The sequence below is a fragment of the Leucoraja erinacea genome, chromosome 8 (genome assembly GCF_028641065.1).
Source record: "Leucoraja erinacea ecotype New England chromosome 8, Leri_hhj_1, whole genome shotgun sequence".
In the NCBI taxonomy this organism is placed as follows: Eukaryota; Metazoa; Chordata; class Chondrichthyes; order Rajiformes; family Rajidae; genus Leucoraja; species Leucoraja erinaceus.
Genome location: NC_073384.1, coordinates 74820784 through 74843732, shown reverse-complemented (window position 1 = coordinate 74843732; position 22949 = coordinate 74820784). Strand labels below are relative to the sequence as shown.

General features: G+C 44.3%; 1 protein-coding gene across 2 annotated transcripts in view; it reads right to left on the bottom strand.

The window, feature by feature from the left end:
- Positions 1–22949, bottom strand: part of si:zfos-1056e6.1 (uncharacterized protein LOC107988029 homolog) — a 68699-nt gene that overhangs the window by 12382 nt on the left and 33368 nt on the right. Inside the window, exon 7 of one of the 2 annotated variants that reach the window (XM_055639995.1) lies at positions 2729–2791. The exons of the other annotated variant lie outside the window; for it this stretch is intronic. Within the exon in view, the coding sequence (XP_055495970.1) occupies positions 2729–2791 (63 nt within the window). The remainder of the gene's footprint in view (positions 1–2728; positions 2792–22949) is intronic. 2 annotated transcript variants of the gene reach the window in all.

Below are 22949 nucleotides of genomic sequence, written 5' to 3'. Positions count from 1 at the left end.
AAGGTTCACATGTACCATATCTAACCTTATCTACTGCATCCGAAGTTCTCGATTCGGCAAGATACATCGGGAAGATACATCGATACATCGGCAAGAACAAGCATGGACTTGGCGACCATTTCGCTGAACACACGGTCTGTCGAGGCCTATGGGATTTCCCAGTCGCAAACCATTTTAACTCCCCTTCCCATTCCCAAACTGACCTCTCAGTCCTGAATCTCCTCCGTTGCCAGAGTATGCCACATGCAAATTGGAAGAACAGCATCTCATATTTTGCTTGGGTTAGCTTACAACCCACTGGTATGCATATTGCATTCTCTACTTTTAAGTGACTTCTCTTAAGGGCCAGTCCCACTAGGCGATTTTTTTAGGTGAATGCCGGCGACTAGCATAGTCATAGCAGTTCCCGAAAAAACCAGCGACTGGACGCAGGCGGCTGCCGGCGACGACAATAGAATTCACCAAAGTCAGCACCGGCGACAATCTACGTCACCTGGCGACAACCTACGACATCCTAGCGACAGACTACACCATCCTGGGGACAACCTACGACAACTTACAACAGTTGCAAAGTGCACCACATTGTATCCACACCTTCCCTAGCAATTATGATATTTACCTGTTGACAAGAAAAACAATTGTTACCTCATATAACTTGTTTTGCCACTTCATTTTAATTTCTGGTTCCAGTTTCTCTGTAATTAATAACTTATACACTTTACTTCCTCAACTTTCCTTACGTATACATCAACATGAAGTCAACATTTTTAATTATATAAAGTCAGATTCATCATGCACAGAAACATGCCCTTCAGCCCAACTTGCCCCTGCTGACCAAGATGCCCATCTACTCTAGTTCCACCTGCCCATGTCAACCTATGTCTTCTGGATCTTGATTCCCCTACTTTGGGTAAAAGACCTTGTGAATTCACCCCTATCTATTCCCCTCATGATCTTGTACACATCTATAAGATCACCCCTCATCCTCCTCATCCTCCAGGTTCGATTTTATCATTTAAAAATAAATTGGATAGTTATATGGACGGGAAAGGAATGGAGGGTTATGGTCTGAGTGCAGGTAGATGGGACTAGGGGATATACGTGTTCGGCACGGACTAGAAGGGCCGAGATGGCCTGTTTCCATGCTGTAATTGTTATATGGTTATATGGTTATGTTGAACAACAGCTGCTGGTGAGCTTCTACAGGTCAGCCATCGAGTCAGTTCTCACATGCTACATCACAGTATAGTCATCTAGCTGCACCGCAGAGAACAGGAAAGCTCTCCAATGCGTCATTAAGACTGCTGAGAGGATCACTGGCACCCACCTCCCCAGACTGGAGGACATCTACCGGACCCGCTGCATCCGGAGGGTCAAGGGCATCATTAGAGACAGCACACACCCTGGACACTGCCTCTTCACCCCCCTGCCCTCGGGAAGACAATCAGGACACTGAGCGCCCGCACGACAAGACTAAAAAACAGCTTCTACCATAGAGCTGTGACACTACTGAACTCTAACCCCCTCCCACACTGATTCCCCCCCTCTCTCTCACACACCCGCCCATACTCCTATATGTTTATAGTCTCATTTTATTAATAGTTCTTTTTTAAATGTATTTTATACATATTCCTGTGCAGCTGGAGGACTGCTCCAACAAAAATTTTGTTGTCTTGTACAATGACAATAAAAATTATTATTATTATTATTATTATTATTATTATTATTATTATTATTATTATTATTATCTTGAAGAGATGAAACACCTGTCCTCATATCTCCACCCTTGACTCCACCCAGGGACCCCGACAGTCCCTTCAGGTTAATGAAAGGTTCACATGTACCATATCTAACCTTATCTAATGCATCCGATGTTCTCGATTCGGCAAGATACATCGATACATCGACAAGAACAAGCGTGGACTTGGCGACCATTTCGCTGAACACACGGTCTGTCGAGGCCTATGGGATTTCCCAGTCGCAAACCATTTTAACTCCCCTTCCCATTCCCAAACTGACCTCTCAGTCCTGAATCTCCTCCGTTGCCAGAGTATGCCACATGCAAATTGGAAGAACAGCATCTCATATTTTGCTTGGGTTAGCTTACAACCCACTAGTATGCATATTGCATTCTCTACTTTTAAGTAACTTCTCTTAAGGGCCAGTCCCACTAGGCGATTTTTTTAGGTGAATGCCGGCGACTAGCATAGTCATAGCAGTTCCCGAAAAAACCAGCGACTGGACGCAGGCGACTGCCGGCAACGACAATAGAATTCACCAAAGTCAGCACCGGCGACAATCTACGTCACCTGGCGAGAACCTACGACATCCTAGCGACAGACTACGCCATCCTGGGGACAACCTACGACAACTTATGACAGCACCTATGTCAGAAGAAGACAAGCTACGACAAGCCCACTGTCAGCGACTGTCAAAGAGTTTTGAACATTTCAAAATCCAGCGGTGACCAAACAAAAACGCAACGACTCTTTGGGCAGCTGAGGAGACGACTCACAACCATACAGGCAACACCCCGGCAACCGTGAGGTGACAGCCTAGTTACTGGCAGTCACCTAAAAAAATCACCTAAGTGGGACAGGCCCTTTACACTCCCCTCCCCCTTTCCTCCGCCCTAGTCATTTAAACAGTTTCAAAGTTCACCACATTGTATCCACACCTTCCCTAGCAATTATGATATTTACCTGTTGACAAGAAAAACAATTGTTACCTCATGTAACTTGTTTTGCCACTTCATTTTAATTTCTGGTTCCAGTTTCTCTAATCTTTCAATCTGAAAGAAATTTTACGAAAAGGAAGTTTAATGTAATTAATAATTTACACAATTTACTTCCTCAACTTTCCTTACGTATACATCAACATGAAGTCAACATTTATAATTATATAAAGTCAGAGTCATTATGCACAGAAACATGCCCTTCAGCCCAACTTGCCCCTGCTGACCAAGATGCCCATCTACTCTAGTTCCACCTGCCCATGTCAACCTATGTCTTCTGGATCTTGATTCCCCTACTTTGGGTAAAAGACCTTGTGAATTCACCCCTATCTATTCCCCTCATGATCTTGTACACATCTATAAGATCACCCCTCATCCTCCTGTGCTCCAAGTAATAACGACCTAGTCTAACCAACCTCTCCCTGTAAATCAAGTCCTTAATTACTGACAACATTGTGGCACAGCGGTAGAGTTGCTGCCTTACAGCGCCAGAGACCCGGGTTCAATCCTGACCACAGGTGCTTGTCTGTACGGAGTTTGGTCGTTCTCCCCGAGACCTGCGTGGGTTTTCTCCGGGATCTCCGGTTTCCTCTCACACTACAAAGACATACACGTTTGTTGCTAACTGGCTTGGTATAATTGTAAATTTCACCTAATGTGTGTAGAATAGTGTATGTGTGTGTAGATCGCTGGTCTGTGCGGACTTGGTGGGCCAAAGGGTCTGTTTCTGCGCTGTATCTCTAAATTAAACAATAACGAAACTAAAAATCTTCGTAAATCTACCCTGCACTCTTTCCAGCATAACATCATCCTTCTTATATCAAGGGGACCAAAACTGAACACAATACTCCAAATGTGGCCTCACCAAGGTCGGGCACAACTGTAACATAACATTTCCCACTTCTGTACTTAATACCCTGTCTGATGAAGGCCTTCTTGACCACCCTATCTAACTGTGACGCCACTTTCATGGAACTATGTATCCGCACACTGAGATCTCTGCTCTACGACACTCCTCATCAGCCCTGCAATTTAGAAACATAGAAAATAGGTGCAGGAGTAGGCCATTCGGCCCTTCGAGCCGGCACCGCCATTCAATATGATCATGGCTGATCATCCAACTCAGTATCCCGTACCTGCCTTCTCTCCATACCCCCTGATCCCTTTAGCCACAAGGGCCACATCTAACTCCCTCTTAAATATAGCCAATGAACTGGTCTCAACTACCTTCTGCGGGAGAGAATTCCAGAGATTCACCACTCTCTGTGTGAAAAAAGTTTTCCTCATCTCGGTCCTAAAAGATTTCCCCTTTATCCTTAAACTGTGACCCCTTGTTCTGGACTTCCCCAACATCGGGAACAATCTTCCTGCATCTAGCCTGTCCAACCTCTTAAGAATTTTATAAGTTTCTATAAGATCCCCCCTCAATCTTCTAAATTCTAGCGAGTACAAGCCGAGTCTATCCAGTCTTTCTTCATATGAAAGTCCTGACATCCCAGGAATTAGTCTGTTGAACCTTCTCTGTACTCCCTCTATGACAAGAATGTCCTTCCTCAGATTAGGAGACCAAAACTGGACGCAATGCTACAAGTGTGGTCTCACCGAGACCCTGTACAACTGCAGTAGAACCTCCCTGCTCCTATACTCAAATCCTTTTGCTATGTGAAGGTCCTGCCCTTGTTTGACAACCCAAAATGCAACATCTCATACTTGCTTGCATTAAACTCCATTAACCGTTCCTCAGCCCACGTCCAACTGCTCTAAATCCTGCTGCAATTTTTGATAACCATTTTCGCTATCTCTACCACCCACTTTAGTGTCATCTGCAAATTTACTAATCATATCTTCTACATTCTCTTCTAAATCGTTGATATAAATCACAAACAGCACCGATCTCTGAGACACACCACTGGAGCCTCCAGTGCAAAAAAGCAATCTTCCACCATCATCCTCTGCTTCCATTAATGAAACCTTCCGGAAGTGGTGACGCTGTTGACAGCTGCGGCTCGCCTGCAGTCCGTCTGCTTTTACTTTTTTTGTTGTTATCTTTTGTCCTGTTTTAGTTAATTTTTAGTTTATTAGGTTGTGTATATGTGTGTGTGGGGGGGGTGAAACATCTTTTTTGTCTCTTCCTTCGGGGGAATGCAACTTTTTCTTGTCGTTTCCCCCTTCGCTGCCTCCGTCTGCACTGAGGCCTAATGGCGGAGGTGGCAGCCTCCAACTGCGACCGACCTCGAGACTCCGGAGGCAGAGCCAGCCAGGACTTACCAACGTGAGGCTGGCCGACTTCGGGGCTGAGGCGGCGACGGCCCGACTCGGAGCTCAGGCAGCGTTCCGGCTTTCGGCAGCGGCCCGACTCGGAGCTGAGGCGGCAGCAGCCCGACTCGGGGCTGAGGCGGTGGCGACACAACTTCGGAGGTTCCGCCGCGGGTCCAGGGGCGACATCGTCAGGAGCTCGCAGGTCACAGGTTGGTGACCTGTTTTTCCGGAGCTCCCGCAACTACAGCTGCGTCCGCTGGACTGGAGGGCGGCATCTTCGGCAGCTTCGACCACCCCAGGCCACGTAGATTGAACCGGCCCGTTTGCGGAGCTCGGTTGAGCCGTGGGACTTACTCACCATCATCCGGCGGGGTCACAACAACGGAAGCCTGGATCGCCTCAGCGCAGAGGGAGAACAAGGAAGGAAGAGACAGAGACTTTAAGACTTTTGCCTCCATCACAGTGAGGAGGTGCCTGGTGAACTCACTGTGGTGGATGTTAAATTGTGTTTATTGTATGTTTTGTTATTTACTATTATATGTATGACTGCAGGCAACAAAATTTCGTTCAGATCGAAAGATCTGAATGACAATAAAGGAATTTAATCTAATCTAATCCAATGCTCTATCCAGCAGCTAGCTCGCCCTGGATCCCTTCCAATCTAACCTTCCAAAGCAGCTTACTATACTGAACCTTATCAAATGCCTTGAAGTCCAAATACAGTGCCCTCCACAATGTTTTGGACAAAGACCCATCATTTATATATTTGTCTCTGTACTCCACAATTTGTGATTTGTAATAGAAAAAAAATCACATGTGTTTAAAGTGCACGTTGTCAGATTTTAATAAAGGCCATTTTTATACATTTTGGTTTCACCATGTAGAAATTACAACAGTGTTTATACATAGTCCCCTATGTTTTTCTATTACAAATCTCAAATTGTGGACTACAGAAGCAAATAAATAAATGATGGAGGGCACTGTACACATGGTCTTCTGCTTTGCCCTCATCAACCAAAGACATTTTGGTTACTTCTTCAAAAAGCTCATCCGGATTTATGATAAATTCCTCCTGTATGCAAAAAAACGAATTTGACTGTATTTTACATGTGATATTAAAGAACCATTCATAAAGAACCATTGGACCATCGCCCTTCGAACAGGAACATTCATGCCTTGCGCTCTTGTCATCACTTTTAAAAGCATCCAACTTTCCAGATGTTCCTTTGCCTGCAAACAACTTTAGCAAGTTCCTGTCTAATAGCATCAGTTGGCCTTGCCCCAATTCAGAATTTTATCTTGTGGGCCCATTCTGTCTTTATACATAACTATTTTAAAGTTAATAGAACTGTGGTTGTTGGTCCTAAAAGGATTGCCCAATTGACACTTCAGTCACTTGCCCTTCCCAATTTCCAAATGAGTGGATCAATCTTTGCCTTCCCCCTTGTAAGGCCATCTACAAATTACCTGAGACATCTTTCGTGACATATTTGACAAATTGCACACCTTCTAAGCCCTTGACAATATGATAGTCACAGTCTATATTGGGAAAGTTAAAATTCCCAACTATAACAACCTTATTAGTCTTGCCCTCATTTTTCGTAGTCTAATTCTCCATTTGGGGACGATAGGACACTCCCAGAAAAGTGATCATCACACCAGTGGCAGACTGGCCAGGGTGTCAGCTTGCCCGATGGCAAGTGGGCCCCTGATGAAGTGGGCTCCCTATATCAAGTGGGCCCCTGATGAAATGGCCCCCCTTTGTCTCCTGGCAACCAATATTTTTAGACCCAGTCCGCCATTAATCATCACCTTTTATTTCTCAGCTCCACCATAGAATCTCACTGCACAAACCATAAGCAATGTCATCTAGGACTATTGCCGTCACATTTTACTTAATCAACAAAGCAACATCACCTCCTCTTTTACCCCCACCGCTATCTCTCCTCTGGCAACTTAAGCTACTACAGGGGAACATTAAGTTGCCAGTCCTGTCCCTCTCTGAGCCAGGTTTCTGTAACGGTTACAATGCCCTAGTCACATGTACCTGTCCACGCCCAGAGTTAATCTGCTGTATCTCTCAGACCTCTCACATTAAAGTAAATGCAATTCAATTCACCAGTCCTTCCTTGTAGCCTGCAGTGTTTCTGCCTGTCATGTCCACTGACCTTTCCTTCATCACCTTCCATACCTCCCACCTGCCTTAGTCCTGCATTGGATCACGTCCCCCTGCAAATATAAACTGAGAAAATCTGAAAGGATGAAGGACTTTCATGAGAAACAAAACTGTTCTGTTCATTTTAATGTGAAATATAATTCCCTCAGATTAAATGGAAAACTCTACGTAAAATCATTTTCCGAGAGAAAAAAAACTTTACTTCACAAGCAAGGGGATTGGAATTCAAACCTAAAGGTATTATATCTCAATTGAACAAAGGCTTGGTCAAATTACATCTGGAATATTCCATTCATTTTTAGGCAACAAAGCTGAGGAATGTTGGCTTTGGAATGAGTGTAATATAAGTTTATTACAGTTATGCCAGGATTTTAAAGGCTATATTACCAGGATAAGGGTGCGTTATCTTGGCTGATGCTTAAGAACTGATTTGACGCGTTGAAACACCAAAATAAATGAAGGGTTTCAAATGTTTACAATAGAAAAGCATATCATTAAGAAAATGATTTGTTGATACTGTACATTTCAGTTCTGGATCAGTTGCTAATATTTCTATCAAAGTCACAAGGTATGGTTCAGGTCCTACGGTTGAAACTTAAACACATAAAATATCTGGGACTGGCATCCAATTACTGAATGAACGAACGGACTAACAAACAAATAAGTTTATTGGCCAAGTATGTACACATACAAGGAATTTGTCTTGGTGCTCCGCTCGCAAGTAACAACACAACATACAGTAAACCATTAAGAATAAAACATAAAACCATTCAAACTTTAAGAATAAAACATTATTGATTAAACATGTGAATGAAATAAAATACTAGAGCAAAAGGAGGCTACAGATTTTTGGTTATTGAGTTGAGCTACTGCTCATGGAAAAAAAGCTGTTTTGATGTCTGGATATGGCAGCTTTGACAGTCCGGAGTCGCCTTCCAGAGGGAAGTGATTCAAAGAGTTTGTGACGAGGGTGAGAGGGGTCAGTGATGATCTTGCCCGCACGCTTCCTGACCCTTGCAGTCAATGGAGGGAAGGTTGCAGTCAACAACCTTCTCAGCTGATCGGACGATTCGCTGCAGCCTCCGGATGTTGTGCTTGATGGCTGAGCCAAATCAGACCATGATGGAGAAGGTGAGGACAGACTCTACGATCGCCGTATAGAATTGGACCATCATTGCCTGTGGCAGATTGTGTTTGTTCAGCTGCCGCAGGAAGTACATCCTTTGATGGGCCTTTTTGACTGTGGAGTCGATGGTGGCCCCCCATTTAAGGTCCTTGGAGATGATGGTTCCAAGGAACTTATAGGACTCCACAGATGTGACTGTAGTGTTGTTGATGGTGAGTGGGGCAGGGGAGTGGGAGCTCTCCTAAAGTCTTAAATTCTGAGGAAATGCTGTACAGTCAGAAGCATTGCCTTAAAAATGAAATCTTAAATCCAGTTTATTTTTGGTAGATATAAATAATCACAATGCCACAATTTGAATGTTTCCACAAGGGGGAGAACCTAGGGCTAGTGGTTGCGGCCTCAGAATTAAAGAAGATAAGGAGGAATTTCTTTAGTCAGAGGGTGGTGAATCTGTGGAATTCTGTGGAAGGCTGTGGAGGCTGTCAATTGGGTGGGAAATTGCAACCTTCACATGGTCCGCCTGTTTCGACGGATGCAGTCGACCCGGCGTGCACGATCAAATAACATCAAATAGAACAAGTTGTCCTCCAACTTTAGGCTGTGCAAGCCATATGCAAGAAGAAGAAGAAGAAGAAGAGGCTGTCAATGGATATTTTTAAGGCAGAGATAGACAGATTCATGATTAGTACAGTATCGGAGGTTATGGGGAGAAGGCAGGAGAATGCGATTAAGAGGGAGAGATAGATCAGCAATGATTGAATGGCGGAGTAGATGATGGGCTGAATGACCTAATTCTGCTCCTGAACTTATCAAGGTGAGTTTTCTGTTTTATATTTGGTAATATTTACGGCTCAACCAGGAGTATTTTCAATCTCTGCATCTGTTTAATGCCCGATTGAAAAATATATCCTATTCGGTTTATAAAAATACATTGTTGCTAGGAGCAGAAACAAGGAATTGCAGATGCTGACTTACACAAAGGAACACAAGGTAGAAACATAGAAACATAGAAATTAGGTGCAGGAGTAGGCCATTCAGCCCTTCGAGCCTGCACCGCCATTCAATATGATCATGGCTGAACATCCAACTCAGTATCCTGTACCTGCCTTCTCACCGTATCCTCTGATCCCCTTAGCCACAAGGGCCACATCTAACTCCCTCTTAAATATAGCCAATGAACTGGCCTCGACTACCCTCTGTGGCAGAGAGTTCCAGAGATTCACCACTCTCTGTGTGAAAAAAGTTCTTCTCATCTCGGTTTTAAAGGATTTCCCCCTTATCCTTAAGCTGTGACCCCTTGTCCTCTATTTCCCCAACATCGGGAGCAATCTTCCTGCATCTAGCCTGTCCAACCCCTGGTCTGGAATCATTCAGCGGATCAAGCAGCATGGCTGGAGAACATGGGTAGGTGATGTTTCAGGTCAGTTAATTGCAGCTGAGGACAATGGAGCTTCCCATAGAAAAAGATAAGGAAGTGGACGTGTTGGAAGAAGAGCCCTACATCATGGTAGGCCCGAAACGCATTGAGGTGTGAGCATGCGTGTACAAAAGGTTAGGCCTCTGTTGAGGACCGGCCGTTTTGCATCCAAAAGAGGGAGCTCAGAGGAGATACTGTACCGAGGTTGTAGATGGAGACAACCAACACATAGGAAAATTCAAAATTAAAGTATCTCATTCATACCTATCTACCACTTGCCCGTTAGGAATGATGTGAACCTTTCCCCAGTCATAACTAGGAACTTTTCTCGTGTAGGAAGGAACTGCAGGTGCTGGTTTAAACCGAAGATAGAGACAAAAAGCTGGAGTAACTCAGTGGATCAGACAGCATCTCTGGAGAAAAGGAATAGGTGACGTTTCGGGTCGAGACCCTTCTTCAGTCTTCCTTAACCCACCTGATCTCCCGATTGCTCAGCACTTTAACGCCCCCTCCCATTCCCAATCTGACCATTCTGTCCTGGGCCTCCTCCATTGGCAGAGTGAGGCCCAGAGCAAATTGGAGGAACAGCACCCCATATTCTGCTTGGGTAACTTACACCCCAGCGGTATGAACATTGACTTCTCTAACTTCAAATAGCCCTTGCTTTCCCTCTCTCTCAATCCCCTCCCCTTTCCCACTTCTCCCACCAGTCTTACTGTCTATCTGACTACATTCTATCTCTGTCCCGCCCCCTCCCCTGACATCAGTCTGAAGAAGAGTCTTGACCAGAAACGTCACCCATTCCTTCTCTCCAGAAATGCTGCCTGTCCCGCTGAGTTACTCCAGCATTTTCTGTGTCTACCTTCGACCCGAAACATCATCACCCATTCCTTTTCTCCAGACATGCTGTCTGACCCACTAGGAACTCTTCTTCATGTTGTGTCACTCTATCACCATGGTAGATATAAATCATTTCGGATTGATCCAGCAGCTCGAAACTAGGCAACCATGGTGGGCCAGGGGCAGGAGCAGCAGAATCCTATTCTTTTTTTTTTTAATTTATTTTTATTAGAAGTACGGTAAATTACAATCCTACACAACACATATATCTTAATACATTTTTTGTACCGCTTCATTTTTTTTGAGCTTTAAGAAAAAGGTAGAAGTAAGGAAAGTAAAGAAAGTGCGCGAGAGTCGTGAAGTGCAAGAGTGTTGGGAAAAGAAAGCCCCTTAGAAAAGAAGTTAGAGAAGGAAGTAAAGTGAGAAAATAGACCCTAGAAAAGAAAGAAAAAGAAAATAGGAACAATCGCTCTATTATAACATTAAACTCTGCAGAAAGGGGACTACCAACCAAGTCTGTTTTTGTTGTTTTACCTCCCGTTACCAGGTCCTGATACCACTTATTTATTTATTTGTTTATTTAAATTACTATTGCACCTCATATCCAGATAGGTCCAGAAACATAGACCACGCAGAATTCTATTCTACTATGCCATATAACCTTATGCCATGAAACAGTCCTTATTTTACATGACGGTTAAAACAGGATTAATCGTGTTTTAATAAGAACAACACAAGAGCAAGCCATGATTACCTTCATAACTATGTTATACTAGTTTATAAAATATTATTGATTCAATACAGCATTAAGCAGTTAAAGCGAAGAAGTCCATGAGCATTTCGAACCTCTGTTGCCCACTAAGGGTTATGAGATTTCAGATGATTAAGAACAATGTAAAAGATGTAAGGGGGCTGCGCTACTGAACAGGGAAAATATCAAAGCTACTCTTAAAGGGGATAACTGGATGGACCATGCAGTGAGGCCATATGCATAGACTTCAGGAATAAGAAAGGTGTTGCTCCTGCTCCTGGCGGTGATGGCGCATCGGGACTCACCCACGTGACGGTCGGTGGGTGATACGATTCAGCCGTGAAGCCCTGGGCCTGTGGTTGGGCAAGTTGAGGCGAGTCAGCGGAAGGACTGGACTGGGGGTGGGCAAATTTGTGATCTTTAGTGGAGTCCAGATAGGTGAGGAAGCATTTATTGAAGTCAAATCTGGCGTAAAATCAGGTAATGTTGCGATCATACTCATAATCTGTCCAGGGCTACTTTATTAGCCAAGTGTGTTTTGCACCATATGAGGAATTTGATTTGCCTTATCGTCAAACTAATCAAGCAACAGAACGCACAGAATACATTTTAACATAAACATCCACCACAGTGACTCCTCCACATTCCTCATTGTGATGGAAGCGAAAAAAAGTTCAATCTCTCCCTTCTTTGTCCTGCAGCGGTCAGGGGCCTCTAACCTTCCGTTGACGGGATGATCTTACTCCCATAGCCGGCGACGGGCCTCCTCGTCGGGTCGATCAAGCTCCTGCATCGGGGGGATGTCAGCTCCCCACGGCAAGCCATCTACCCCGGGATCGGGGCTTGTCGAATGTCGTGCGGCTTTTGGAGCTTCCCGACGTCGGTCTCTTACCCGAGACTGCAAGCTCCTGAGGTTAAAGTCCGCAGGCCGCGGTTGGAGTGTCGATCCCAGGCAAGGAATCGGCTCCGATGGTAAGTCCACGTGGGGCACAAAGTCAGTCCCAAGCAAGGCCTCCAGCTCCACGGTGTTAGGCCGCAGAGCGACCAGAGATACAACCCGGAGAACAATCGCATCTCCGGCAAGGTAGGAGATGGAAAAAAGTTGCCCCCGCCCACCCACATAAAACAAACCAGAGAAAATTAATACATGCTTTTTAAACACACTAAAATTAATTTTAAAAGGATGAAAGGGACAGACAGACTGTACGCGAGCCTGCCTGAAAGGCGCCAGCTGGTGAAGCCATTGTAGGTGTGGGTGAGTGAGGCCCAGAGATGAGGGAGAGTCAGATCGAGAACCTGCTGGTGCTGGCACATAGCGGCCCATGTGGAACGCAGGGAGCAGAAGGAGAAGTGTTGTGAGAGGCGATGGATTGACTGATGAAGCCTGTAATCTGGGTCAGATCTGAACCAGGAGGTCTGCAACCGGAGCTGGAAGCCAAGAGGCACAAGATGGAGGAGTAGGCAAGCACTGAGGAAAAACACGTGGCTGTGGTAGTGAGTCTGGATTAAAACATGGTCATGTACTCGGAGAGCAGTAGGAATCACAGAGGGGGAGCAGTAAGAGAGGGTCTCGCAGAATTCTCATCGGAGCAGAACTTCTTCAAATTATAAATCAGCTTCTGCAATTCCTTTTTATTGCATTTTGAGTACTCCATTACAACGTTTCTTCAGAGAGACCAGATGAAACTTTGCAGTGGAGTATTCAAGATGTAAGGAAAAACAATTGCAGATGCTGATTCATACCACAGACAGACACAAAATGGTGGAGTAGCTCAACGGGTCAGGCAGCATCTCTGGAGAAAATGGATAGGTGAATAAGTGACGATTCAGGTCGGACCCTTCTTCAGACTGGTTGTGATGGGAGGGGTGGGGGGAGGAAGGAGAAACTGGAGGCGGGAAAAAAAACGGGACAAATCGGGGCTGGCAACAAATGACCTCAGGCAAGGAGGTTCCCTGATAGGCTGAAGAAGGATATCATTTGCATAATGCATTTCATTGTCTCTGTACTGTACACTGACAATGACAATTAAAATTGAATCTGAATCTGAATCTGAATCTGAAGGGTCTCGACCCGAAACGTCACCTATTCCCTCTCTCCAGCGATGCTGCCTGTCCCTGCTGAGTTACTCCAGCATTTTGTGTCTATCCCTGATAGGCTGATTATTGGCTAGTCTGTACGATCCCAAGAGGGATATATCGATGTATGGAACTGGTTCACCAATATTTAGTGGAGGAAGGGGAGGAGGAGGGGGGGGGGAGGAGGAGGAGGGGGAGGAGGGGGGGGGATGAATGGTAGAAGGAGGGGTGGGCGAAGAGGGAGGGGAGGGGGAGGGATGTGTATGCTGAAGTTACCAGGATGCTGCCTGAATTAAAGGGTTTCAGCCATTGGCGGAAAACCAGGGGGGGGGGGCCAGGGGGGACGTGTCCCCTCCATGTTTTCAGAGGTGGGGGACGGTCCCCCTCACGTTACAAGCTTTAAATCTGTGGTACAGATCTGCAGTAATCGACTCATTCTAACGGTAATGGCCCCGTAGTAGAAGCTTCCACATCGCGGGGCTGGAAACTGGAAGAATCCCGAGCTAATTAGCTGTGCGCCCTAATTCAGGGTGCCCGGCTGAAGCTTCCGATGCCTCGCGTGTGTGTGTGAGTGTGCGCATGTGTGTGCGCGTGCGGCCGCCAAGAAATTGTGGCCCCCCCCTGACCCTCGGTCCCCTCCATGTTTTGAAAGCGGTTTCCGTTTCTGCACAGGGAGAGTCTTGGATTGTTTTCTCTGGAATTTCAAAGGCTGAGGAAAATTCAATGGGGAAGTGTGGGGGAAAGTGCAGAGAATGGTGGGGGCCTGATACGTTTTGCCGGGTGGTGGTGGAGGCAGATGCAACAGTGGTGCTTAAGAGGCTTTCAGATAGGCACATGGAAGTGCAGGGATACAGGGAAATGGATCATGCACAAGTAGATGAGATCAATTTAACTGGCCATCATGTTCAGCACAACAATTGTGGGCATTGGGCTCACTCCTGTACTATTCTATATTTTATGACCTTGGGGGGAAGATCTCAAGTGAGGAGCACCCAAGGTAAGGATCGAACCTGCGCCTCTGGCACCGTGAGGTAGCAGCTCTACCGGCTGCACCACTGGTGAGCCTTATATCAGTGTTAGGGAAATTATAGGGAGAGTTTCTTAGGAATAAGATCCACTCACACTTGGAGTGTGGACTTATTAGGGATAGTCAGCATCACTTTGTGTCGGTCATAAAAGGAACCACAATTTTAATGAAAGATGTTATGTAGGGTTTTAGCTGTTCAATTCAAATGTGGTTCTTCAAGAAAGGTCATGTGTGCGTTTATGAAAAATCAAAAGGCAGGGTGAAATAATTAATTAATTGTAATATCAGACTCATGATTCATTGCTTGAAATCCTGCCAGTGTGGATAAATTCAGAGAAGTTAATACTAGCCATGATCACCTCTTTTATTCTGCATGCCAGGGTGTGAAGTTTTAATTGAGAAATATATTCCACGACATGAAACCTTAACTACTTCGTTTACACTTGCCGCCTGAACTGCCGAGTACGTCTAGTATTTTCTGCTTTTATTGCCGATTTCCAACTTTTTTTAGGAATTTAAGAATAATTATTTCTAGTTTATAAATGAGAAAAGAACTGTCACAAAATATTCAGATATACTGAGATTTCTGGGATTAAATACGTAAATGGATATTGGCCTGATCTCACATTTTAAGTCAGGAAAAGTAAGGTTAAGGATAGACGATTAATTATCCTCCATCTCGGAGGAATAGGTGCAATCCAGGACCTATACCCATCTCGCTGTCGCAAGAGAGCAAGCAATATCATCAAAGACACCACCCACCCAGCACACAAACTGTTCACCCTCCTACCTTCCGGTAAGCGCTACTGCAGCATGCGGAGCAAAACCACCAGATTCAAAAACAGCTTTTTCCTCAGGCCATCAGACTACTCAACACACTTAAGAAAATTCCATGAACAGTACCCAAACAAAGACAAACAAACTATGAAAATAACTTTGGCTCAATGTCTCCAGTACGAAATTTGCACTTTTTCTATATTGCACCTTTCATTGTTGCACCCTTTTAAAAACACCTCAAAGTTTTTGCTACATTTTGGCACACTGTGAATATTTTAATATTTTAAATAATGTAATGTCTATTGTCTATTTTTATTGGTATGTTGTCTGTCTGTGTTTTTAATATTACTTGCACATTTGGAGTATGGGGAAACGTAATTTCAATCCTCTGTGTAACTACTGTTGCTTAATTGAATTGACAATAAAGTTTACTTTGATCTTTGATCTTGGCCATGAAGACCAACGATATAAACACAAAAAGCTGGGGTGGCTCAGCGGGTCAGACAGCACCTCTGAAGAAAAGGAATACGTGACGTTTTGGGTCAAGGCCCTTCCTCAGACTGGACCAAGGATGGCTTGCCCTAGAAAGCATATGTGGCATACTGCTGGATCATCCCACTGGGGCGTAGGTGTGATCAGTTGCAAAGAAGCTCATTTAATGAGGAATAGGTCACATGCATGCAATTACCTAATAAGTTACTGCAAAATGGTATATGTAGCTTGATAAAAAGACATTGAGTGATAGCTGCTGGGTGTAAGAGGCAGATGTCTCTTTAAGAAGCTGAATAAATATGGGAACTATGTGAGCTTTTATCCTTTGGCATGAGAGTTGACATTTATTTTGCTGTGGAAATTTACTTATTTTTAAATGTTTTGCAGTTATTTGCAAAGGCTCTAAAGAAAGAAAATAAGTTTGGATTTTGCTTGTTTCTCTGTTTTAAGCACACGTTCTTTTGGCTTTGTGTTATTTCTCCTGCTTGACAAAGTTGATTGGACTAGGTTGCTTGTGGCCAGAGGAATTTGTGTCTGGAAAATGGGAGTCTTTTGACAGCAAGACAGTGACAGTTGAAGCATTGCTTGCTCCTGTTTTACTGAAAGGCAAGGCTGGCAGGAGTAGCCTATTGAGGCTCTGGTCAGAAAAAAGGAAGCATGGATCGGGTGCAGACTACTAGGAACAAGTGAATCCATGGAGGAATATATGAGATGTTGGAGAAAACTTAATAAGGATATCAGGAGAGCAAAAGGGGGGCACGGGATAGCTTTAGCAGAGAGAAAATTTAGCAGATTTTATAAAATACTCGACCAAGTGAGACACCTGTCACATGGGAAGCCTGGTCCCCCAATGCAACCCGTTCCCCAATGAAATATTGCACCATTAACCCGTAGCCCCCACGGGAGGCGTAGTCCCCCAACTGAAACCGTTCCCAAACGTAAGATTCCAGCACTCCTCTGCCTCCCTCAGCACTGGACTTAAAACAAAAATTCCAATTGCACTTCCCCTGCCTGCCTGCCGCAGCAATTCCAATTGCTACACCAATTTGCCCTCCCCCTCCTGTTGAAGCACTTGCTGTGATATCCCATTGAGGTGAAAAGTTCAGAGTGTTCCTGTCTTGCAACTTTATATCAAAGTGTGTTGGGAGCTGGTAGGAAGGATTTTAACAGTAAAAATAACCATATAACCATATAACAATTACAGCACGGAAACAGGCCATCTCGACCCTTCTAGTCCGTGCCGAACACATAATCTCACCTAGTCCCATATACCTGCGCTCAGACCATAACCCTCCATTCCCTTCCCATCCATATAACTATCCAATTTATTTTTAAATGATAAAAACAAACCTGCCTCTACCACCTTCACTGGAAGCTCATTCCACACAGCTACCACTCTCTGAGTAAAGAAGTTCCCCCTCATGTTACCCCTAAACTTCAGTCCCTTAATTCTCATCTATTCTCATGTCATGTCCCCTTGTTTGAATCTTCCCTACTCTCAATGGGAAAAGCTTTTCCACGTCAACTCTGTCTATCCCTCTCATCATTTTAAAAACCTCTATCAAGTCCCCCCTTAACCTTCTGCGCTCCAAAGAATAAAGCCCTAACTTGTTCAACCTTTCTCTGTAACTTAGTTGATGAAACCCAGGCAACATTCTAGTAAATCTCCTCTGTACTCTCTCTATTTTGTTGACATCCTTCCTATAATTAGGCGACCCAAATTGTACACCATACTCCAGAATTGGCCTCACCAATGCCTTGTACAATTTTAACATTACATCCCAACTTCTATATTCAATGCTCTGATTTATAAAGGCCAGCACACCAAAAGCTTTCTTTACCACCCTATCTACATGAGATTCCACTTTCAGGGAACTGTGCACAGTTATTCCCAGATCCCTCTGTTCACCTACATTCTTCAATTCCCTACCATTTACCATGTACGTCCTATTTTGATTTGTCCTGCCAAGATGTAGCACCTCACACTTATCAGCATTAAACTCCATCTGCCATCTTTCAGCCCACTCTTCCAACTGGCATAAATCTCTCTGTAGACTTTGAAACTCTACTTCATTACCCGCAACCCCACCTATCTTAGTATTATCTGCATACTTACTAATCCAATTTACCACACCATCATCCAGATCATTGATGTACATGACAAACAACAGTGGACCCAACACAGATCCCTGTGGCACCCCACTCGTCACTGGCCTCCAACCTGACAAACAACCATCCACCATTACTCTCTGGCATCTCCCATTCAGCCACTGTTGAATCCATCTTGCTACTCCACCATTAATACCCAACCATTGCACCTTCTTAACCAACCTTCCATGGGGAACCTTGTTAAAGGCCTTACTGAAGTCCATATACACAACATCCACTGCTTTACCCTCATCAATTTCCCGAGTAACATCTTCAAAAAATTCAAGAAGATTAGTTAAACATGACCTACCAGGCACAAATCCATGTTGACTGTTCCTAATCAGACCCTGTTTATCCAGATGCTTATATATATTATCTCTAAGTATTCTTGCCTCAAAAATCTTGCCTCAAAAATCCAAATAGACAGCTGCTGAATGGTGCCAGTTTGGCTGTGGCTTAGATAAGAGCTGCAGGGAAAGAATGGGACATCTGCAGGTTATTACAATAAGGTGTAAAGTGCATGGAACTGATTGGGTCAATGCAAAACAGATATACATATTGTAAATAATGTCGTGAAGCCTTATTTGGACAGTTGTTGATTGGTTAAGATGTTGAGCTTTGTCTGGGGTGTCTGAATCCCCGGGCACATGTTGCTATGTTTGCTTCCTTCTAGAAGCTCCTTTCGAATACAATGTATGAGTTACTGTATTATTGGGTTAGGGAACTGTCTTTCATGTACTGTGTTAATCGATATCTGTTATTGGACTGTATAGAGGCCACCCCCATGTGGTTCGGCCCCTCAAGGTTCGGGGATCTATAAAAGGTAGCTCCCACAAGGTCCGATGTCGATCTTCTGGAAGAACGCTTGTGACTGCGAGCCCTTTTGGAGTGTCTCTGCTTGCACGAGGCTAGAAGGGCTTGGCCAAGCAGATACAAGGATCAAACCTGCGGTGGTTAGGTATTGTAGAGGAAAACTGTTGTTATGTTATTCAAAATAAAGTTTAGTTGTTCAAGTGCTAGATTCAGTATTTTATTGACTGAAACTAAACTGGGAGGAGCTTAGAACAAGCTATTTGCAAGTAAGGGCAATGTGTATGGAAGGTGGGATGTTATATTGCAGTTGTACAAGATGTTGGTCAGGCCACACTTGGAGTATCTTGTTTTGTTTTGATCATCCAACTATAGGAAAGATACCAATTAGTTGAAAGAAAGCAGAAAAGATTTACGAGGCTGTTGCCAAGAATATAGGGATTGAGTGATAGGGAGAGGTTGGGCAAACCTGGCCTTATTCCTTGGAATATAGGAGATGAGGGATGATCTTCGACATGTATAAAGTGATGAGGGACAGTTTTTTTCCCAAGGATTGAGGAATTAAGAACCAAAGATAAAGGCTTTGGGCAAGAGAGGAAAGGTTTAACTGAAAATTGAGGAACGACTTTTGCACAGAGGGTGGTCGGCAAATGGAATGAGCTGTCATGGAATGAGGCAGGTACAATGACAACATTTACAATAAATTTACACCTACAAACAGGAAAGGTTTAGAGGGATTTGAGTGCAATACAGTAAAATGGGATTAGGTTTTCTGGGTTCCATTTCTTGGTTGATCCTGACTAGTTGTTGGGAAGACCTGTTTCTGTGCTGCATGACTCAGTGGCACAATGCCATTTCTTTGCACCATAGTTACTGCCTCACCCGCTGAGTTTCTCCAGCTTTTTTGTCTACTTTTGATTTTTCCAGCATCTGCAGTTCTTTCTGAAACATGCCATTCTTATTGTTCACTTTGTTCAATTATTTTATATATTAATCTGAATACCTATTGGCAGATATTATACTGGAATTCAACAACGGGCTTATAATTTCAATTAACATTGCAATTTATGTTTAATTTACTGTTCCTGATTCAAGATTCCTACATATTAACATAGAAACATAGAAAATAGGTGCAGGAGGAGGCCATTCGGCCCTTCGAGCCAGCACCGCCATTCATTGTGATCATGGCTGATCGTCCTCAATCAATAACCCGTGCCTGCCTTCTCACCATATCCCTTGATTCCACCAGCCCCTAGAGCTCTATCTAACTCTCTCTTAAATCTATCCAGTGACTTGGCCTCCACAGCCCTCTGTGGCAGGGAATTCCACAAATTAACAACTCTCTGGGTGAAAACGTTTTTTCTCACCTCAGTCCTAAATGGCCTCCACTTTGTTCTAAGACTGTGGCCCCTGGTTCAGGACTCGCCCAACATTGGGAACATATTTCCTGCATCTAGCTTGTCCAGTCCTTTTACAGTTTTATATTTTTCTATAAGATCCCCCCTCATCCTTCTAAACTCCAGTGAATACAAGCCTAGCCTTTTCAATCTTTCCTCATATGACAGTCCCGCCATCCCAGGGATCCATCTCTTGAACCTACGCCACACTGCCTCAATCACAAGGATGTCCTTCCTCAAATTAGGAGACCAAAACTATACACAATACTCCAGATGTGGTCTTACCACAGCCCTATACATTTGCAGAAGAACCCCTTTACTCCTATACTGAAATACTTTTGTTATGAAGGCCAACATTCCATTAGCTTTCTTCACTGCCTGATGTACCTGCATGCCAACTTTCAGTGACCAATGTACAAGGACACCCAGGTCTCACTGTACCTCCCCCTTACCTAACCTAACCCCATTGAGATAATATTCAGCCCCCTTGTTTTTGCCACCAAAGTGGATAACCTCACATTTATCTATATTATACTGCATCTGCCACACATCTGCCCACTCACTCAACCTGTCCAGGTCACAACGCAACCTCCTAACATCCTCTTCACAGTTCACACTGCCACCCAGCTTTGTGTCATCCACAAACTTGCTAGTGTTGCTCCTAATTCCCTCTTCCAAATCATTAATATATATGGTAAACAGTTGCGGCCCCAACACTGAGCCTTGCGGCACTCCACTCGCCACTGCCTGCCATTCTGAAAAGGACCCGTTCACTCCTACTCTTTGCTTCCTGTCTGCCAACCAATTTTCTATCCATGTCAACACCCTATCCCCAATACCATGTGCTCTAATTTTAGTCACCAGTCTCCCGTGCGGGACCTTATCAAAGGCTTTCTGAAAGTCTAGATACACTACATCCACTGGCTCCCCTTCATCCATTTTACTTGTCACATCCTCAAAAAATTCCAGAAGATTAGTCAAGCATGATTTTCCTTTCATAAATCCATGCTGACTTGGACTAATCCTTTTACTGCTATCCAAATGCCCCATTATTACCTCTTTAATAATTGACTCCAGCATCTTTCCTACCACCGAAGTCAGGCTAACTGGTCTGTAATTCCCCGTTTTCTCGCTCGCTCCTTTCTTGAAAAGTGGGATAACATTAGCTATCCTCCAATCCACTGGAACTGATCCTGAATCTATTGAACATTGGAAAATGATCACCAATGCGTCCACTATTTCTAGAGCCACCTCCCTGAGGACCCTGGGATGCAGACCATCAGGCCCAGGGGATTTATCATCCTTCAGTCCCATTAGCCTACCCAATACTATTTCTCGCCTATATAACCATATAACCATATAACAATTACAGCACAGAAACAGGCCATCTCGACCCTTCTAGTCCATGCCGAACACGTATTCTCCCCTAGTCCCATACACCTGCGTTCAGACCATAACCCTCCATACCTTTCCCGTCCATATAACTATCCAATTTATTTTTAAATGATAAAAACGAACCTGCCTCCACCACCTTCACTGGAAGCTCATTCCACACAGCCACCACTCTCTGAATGAAAATGTATTTCAATTCCTCTACCCCCTTAGATACCTTGTCCTCCAGTACATCTGGGAGATTGTTCGTGTCTTCCTTATTGAAGACAGATCCGAAGTACCTGTTCAACTCTTCTGCCATTTCCTTGTTGCCCATAATAATTTCACCCGTGTCTGCCTTCAAGGGACCCACATTTGACTTTGCTACTCTTTTTCCCTTAACATATCTAATGAAGCTTTTACTCTCCTTCTTTATATTCCTGGCCAGCTTCCTCTCATACTTCTTCTTTTCAGCCTGTATTGCCCGTTTTGTTTCCTTCTGTTGTCCTATGAAAGTTTCCCAATCCTCTGGCTTCCGGCTACTCTTTGCTGTGTTATCCATCTTGTCTTTTAGTTTCATTCTATCCCTAACTTCCCTTGTCAGCCACAGTTGCCTCCTACTCTCCTTAGAGTCTTTCTTCCTTTTTGGAATGAAATGATCCTGCGTCTTCCGGATTATGCCCAGAAATTCCTGCCATTGCTGTTCCACCATCATTCCTGCTAGGATCCCTTTCCAGTCTACCTTGGTCAGCTCCTCTCTCATACCATCATAGTCCCCTTTGTTCAACTGCATCACTGACACCTCCGATTTAACCTCTATTTCTCAAATTGGAGATTAAAACAAATCATATTATGACCACTACCTCCAAGCGGTTCCTTTACCTCGAGTTCTCTTATCAAATTTGGTTCATTGGACAACACTAAATCCAGAATTGCCTTTTCTCTGGTCGGCTCCATTACAAGCTGCTCTAAGAATCCATCTCGGAGGCACTCTACAAACTCTCTTTCTTGGGGTCCTGAACCAACCTGATTTTCCCAGTCTACCTGCATATTGAAATCCCCCATCACCACAATGGCATTCCCTTTGTTACATGGCAGTTTTAACTCCTGCTGCAATTTACACCCTACATCCGGGCTACTATTTGGGGGTCTGTAGATAACACCAATTAGTGTCTTCTTGCCTTTGCAATTCCTCAACTCAATCCACAGTGACTCTACCTCGTCAGTCCCTATGTCTTCCCTCGCAAAGGACTGAATTCCATCCCTCACCAGCAGAGCTACCCCCCCTCCTCTGCCCACCTGCCTGTCATTCTATAGGATGTATAACCGTGAATATTAGGTTCCCAGGCCCGATCCTCCTGCAGCCACGTCTCGGTTTAAGTTGTGAATACTGCATTGGCCTTATAAGAAATAGTCTGTGCTGGCATAAAATCACCTGACCCAAGAGAGGAATCTTGTGTGCACTATCTGGAGCAATTAATGGTCTGCTCCTTTGAACCCGACTGGTTCTGTACTAATAAGATGCTCCCATTTCTGAAGGGGCTGTGG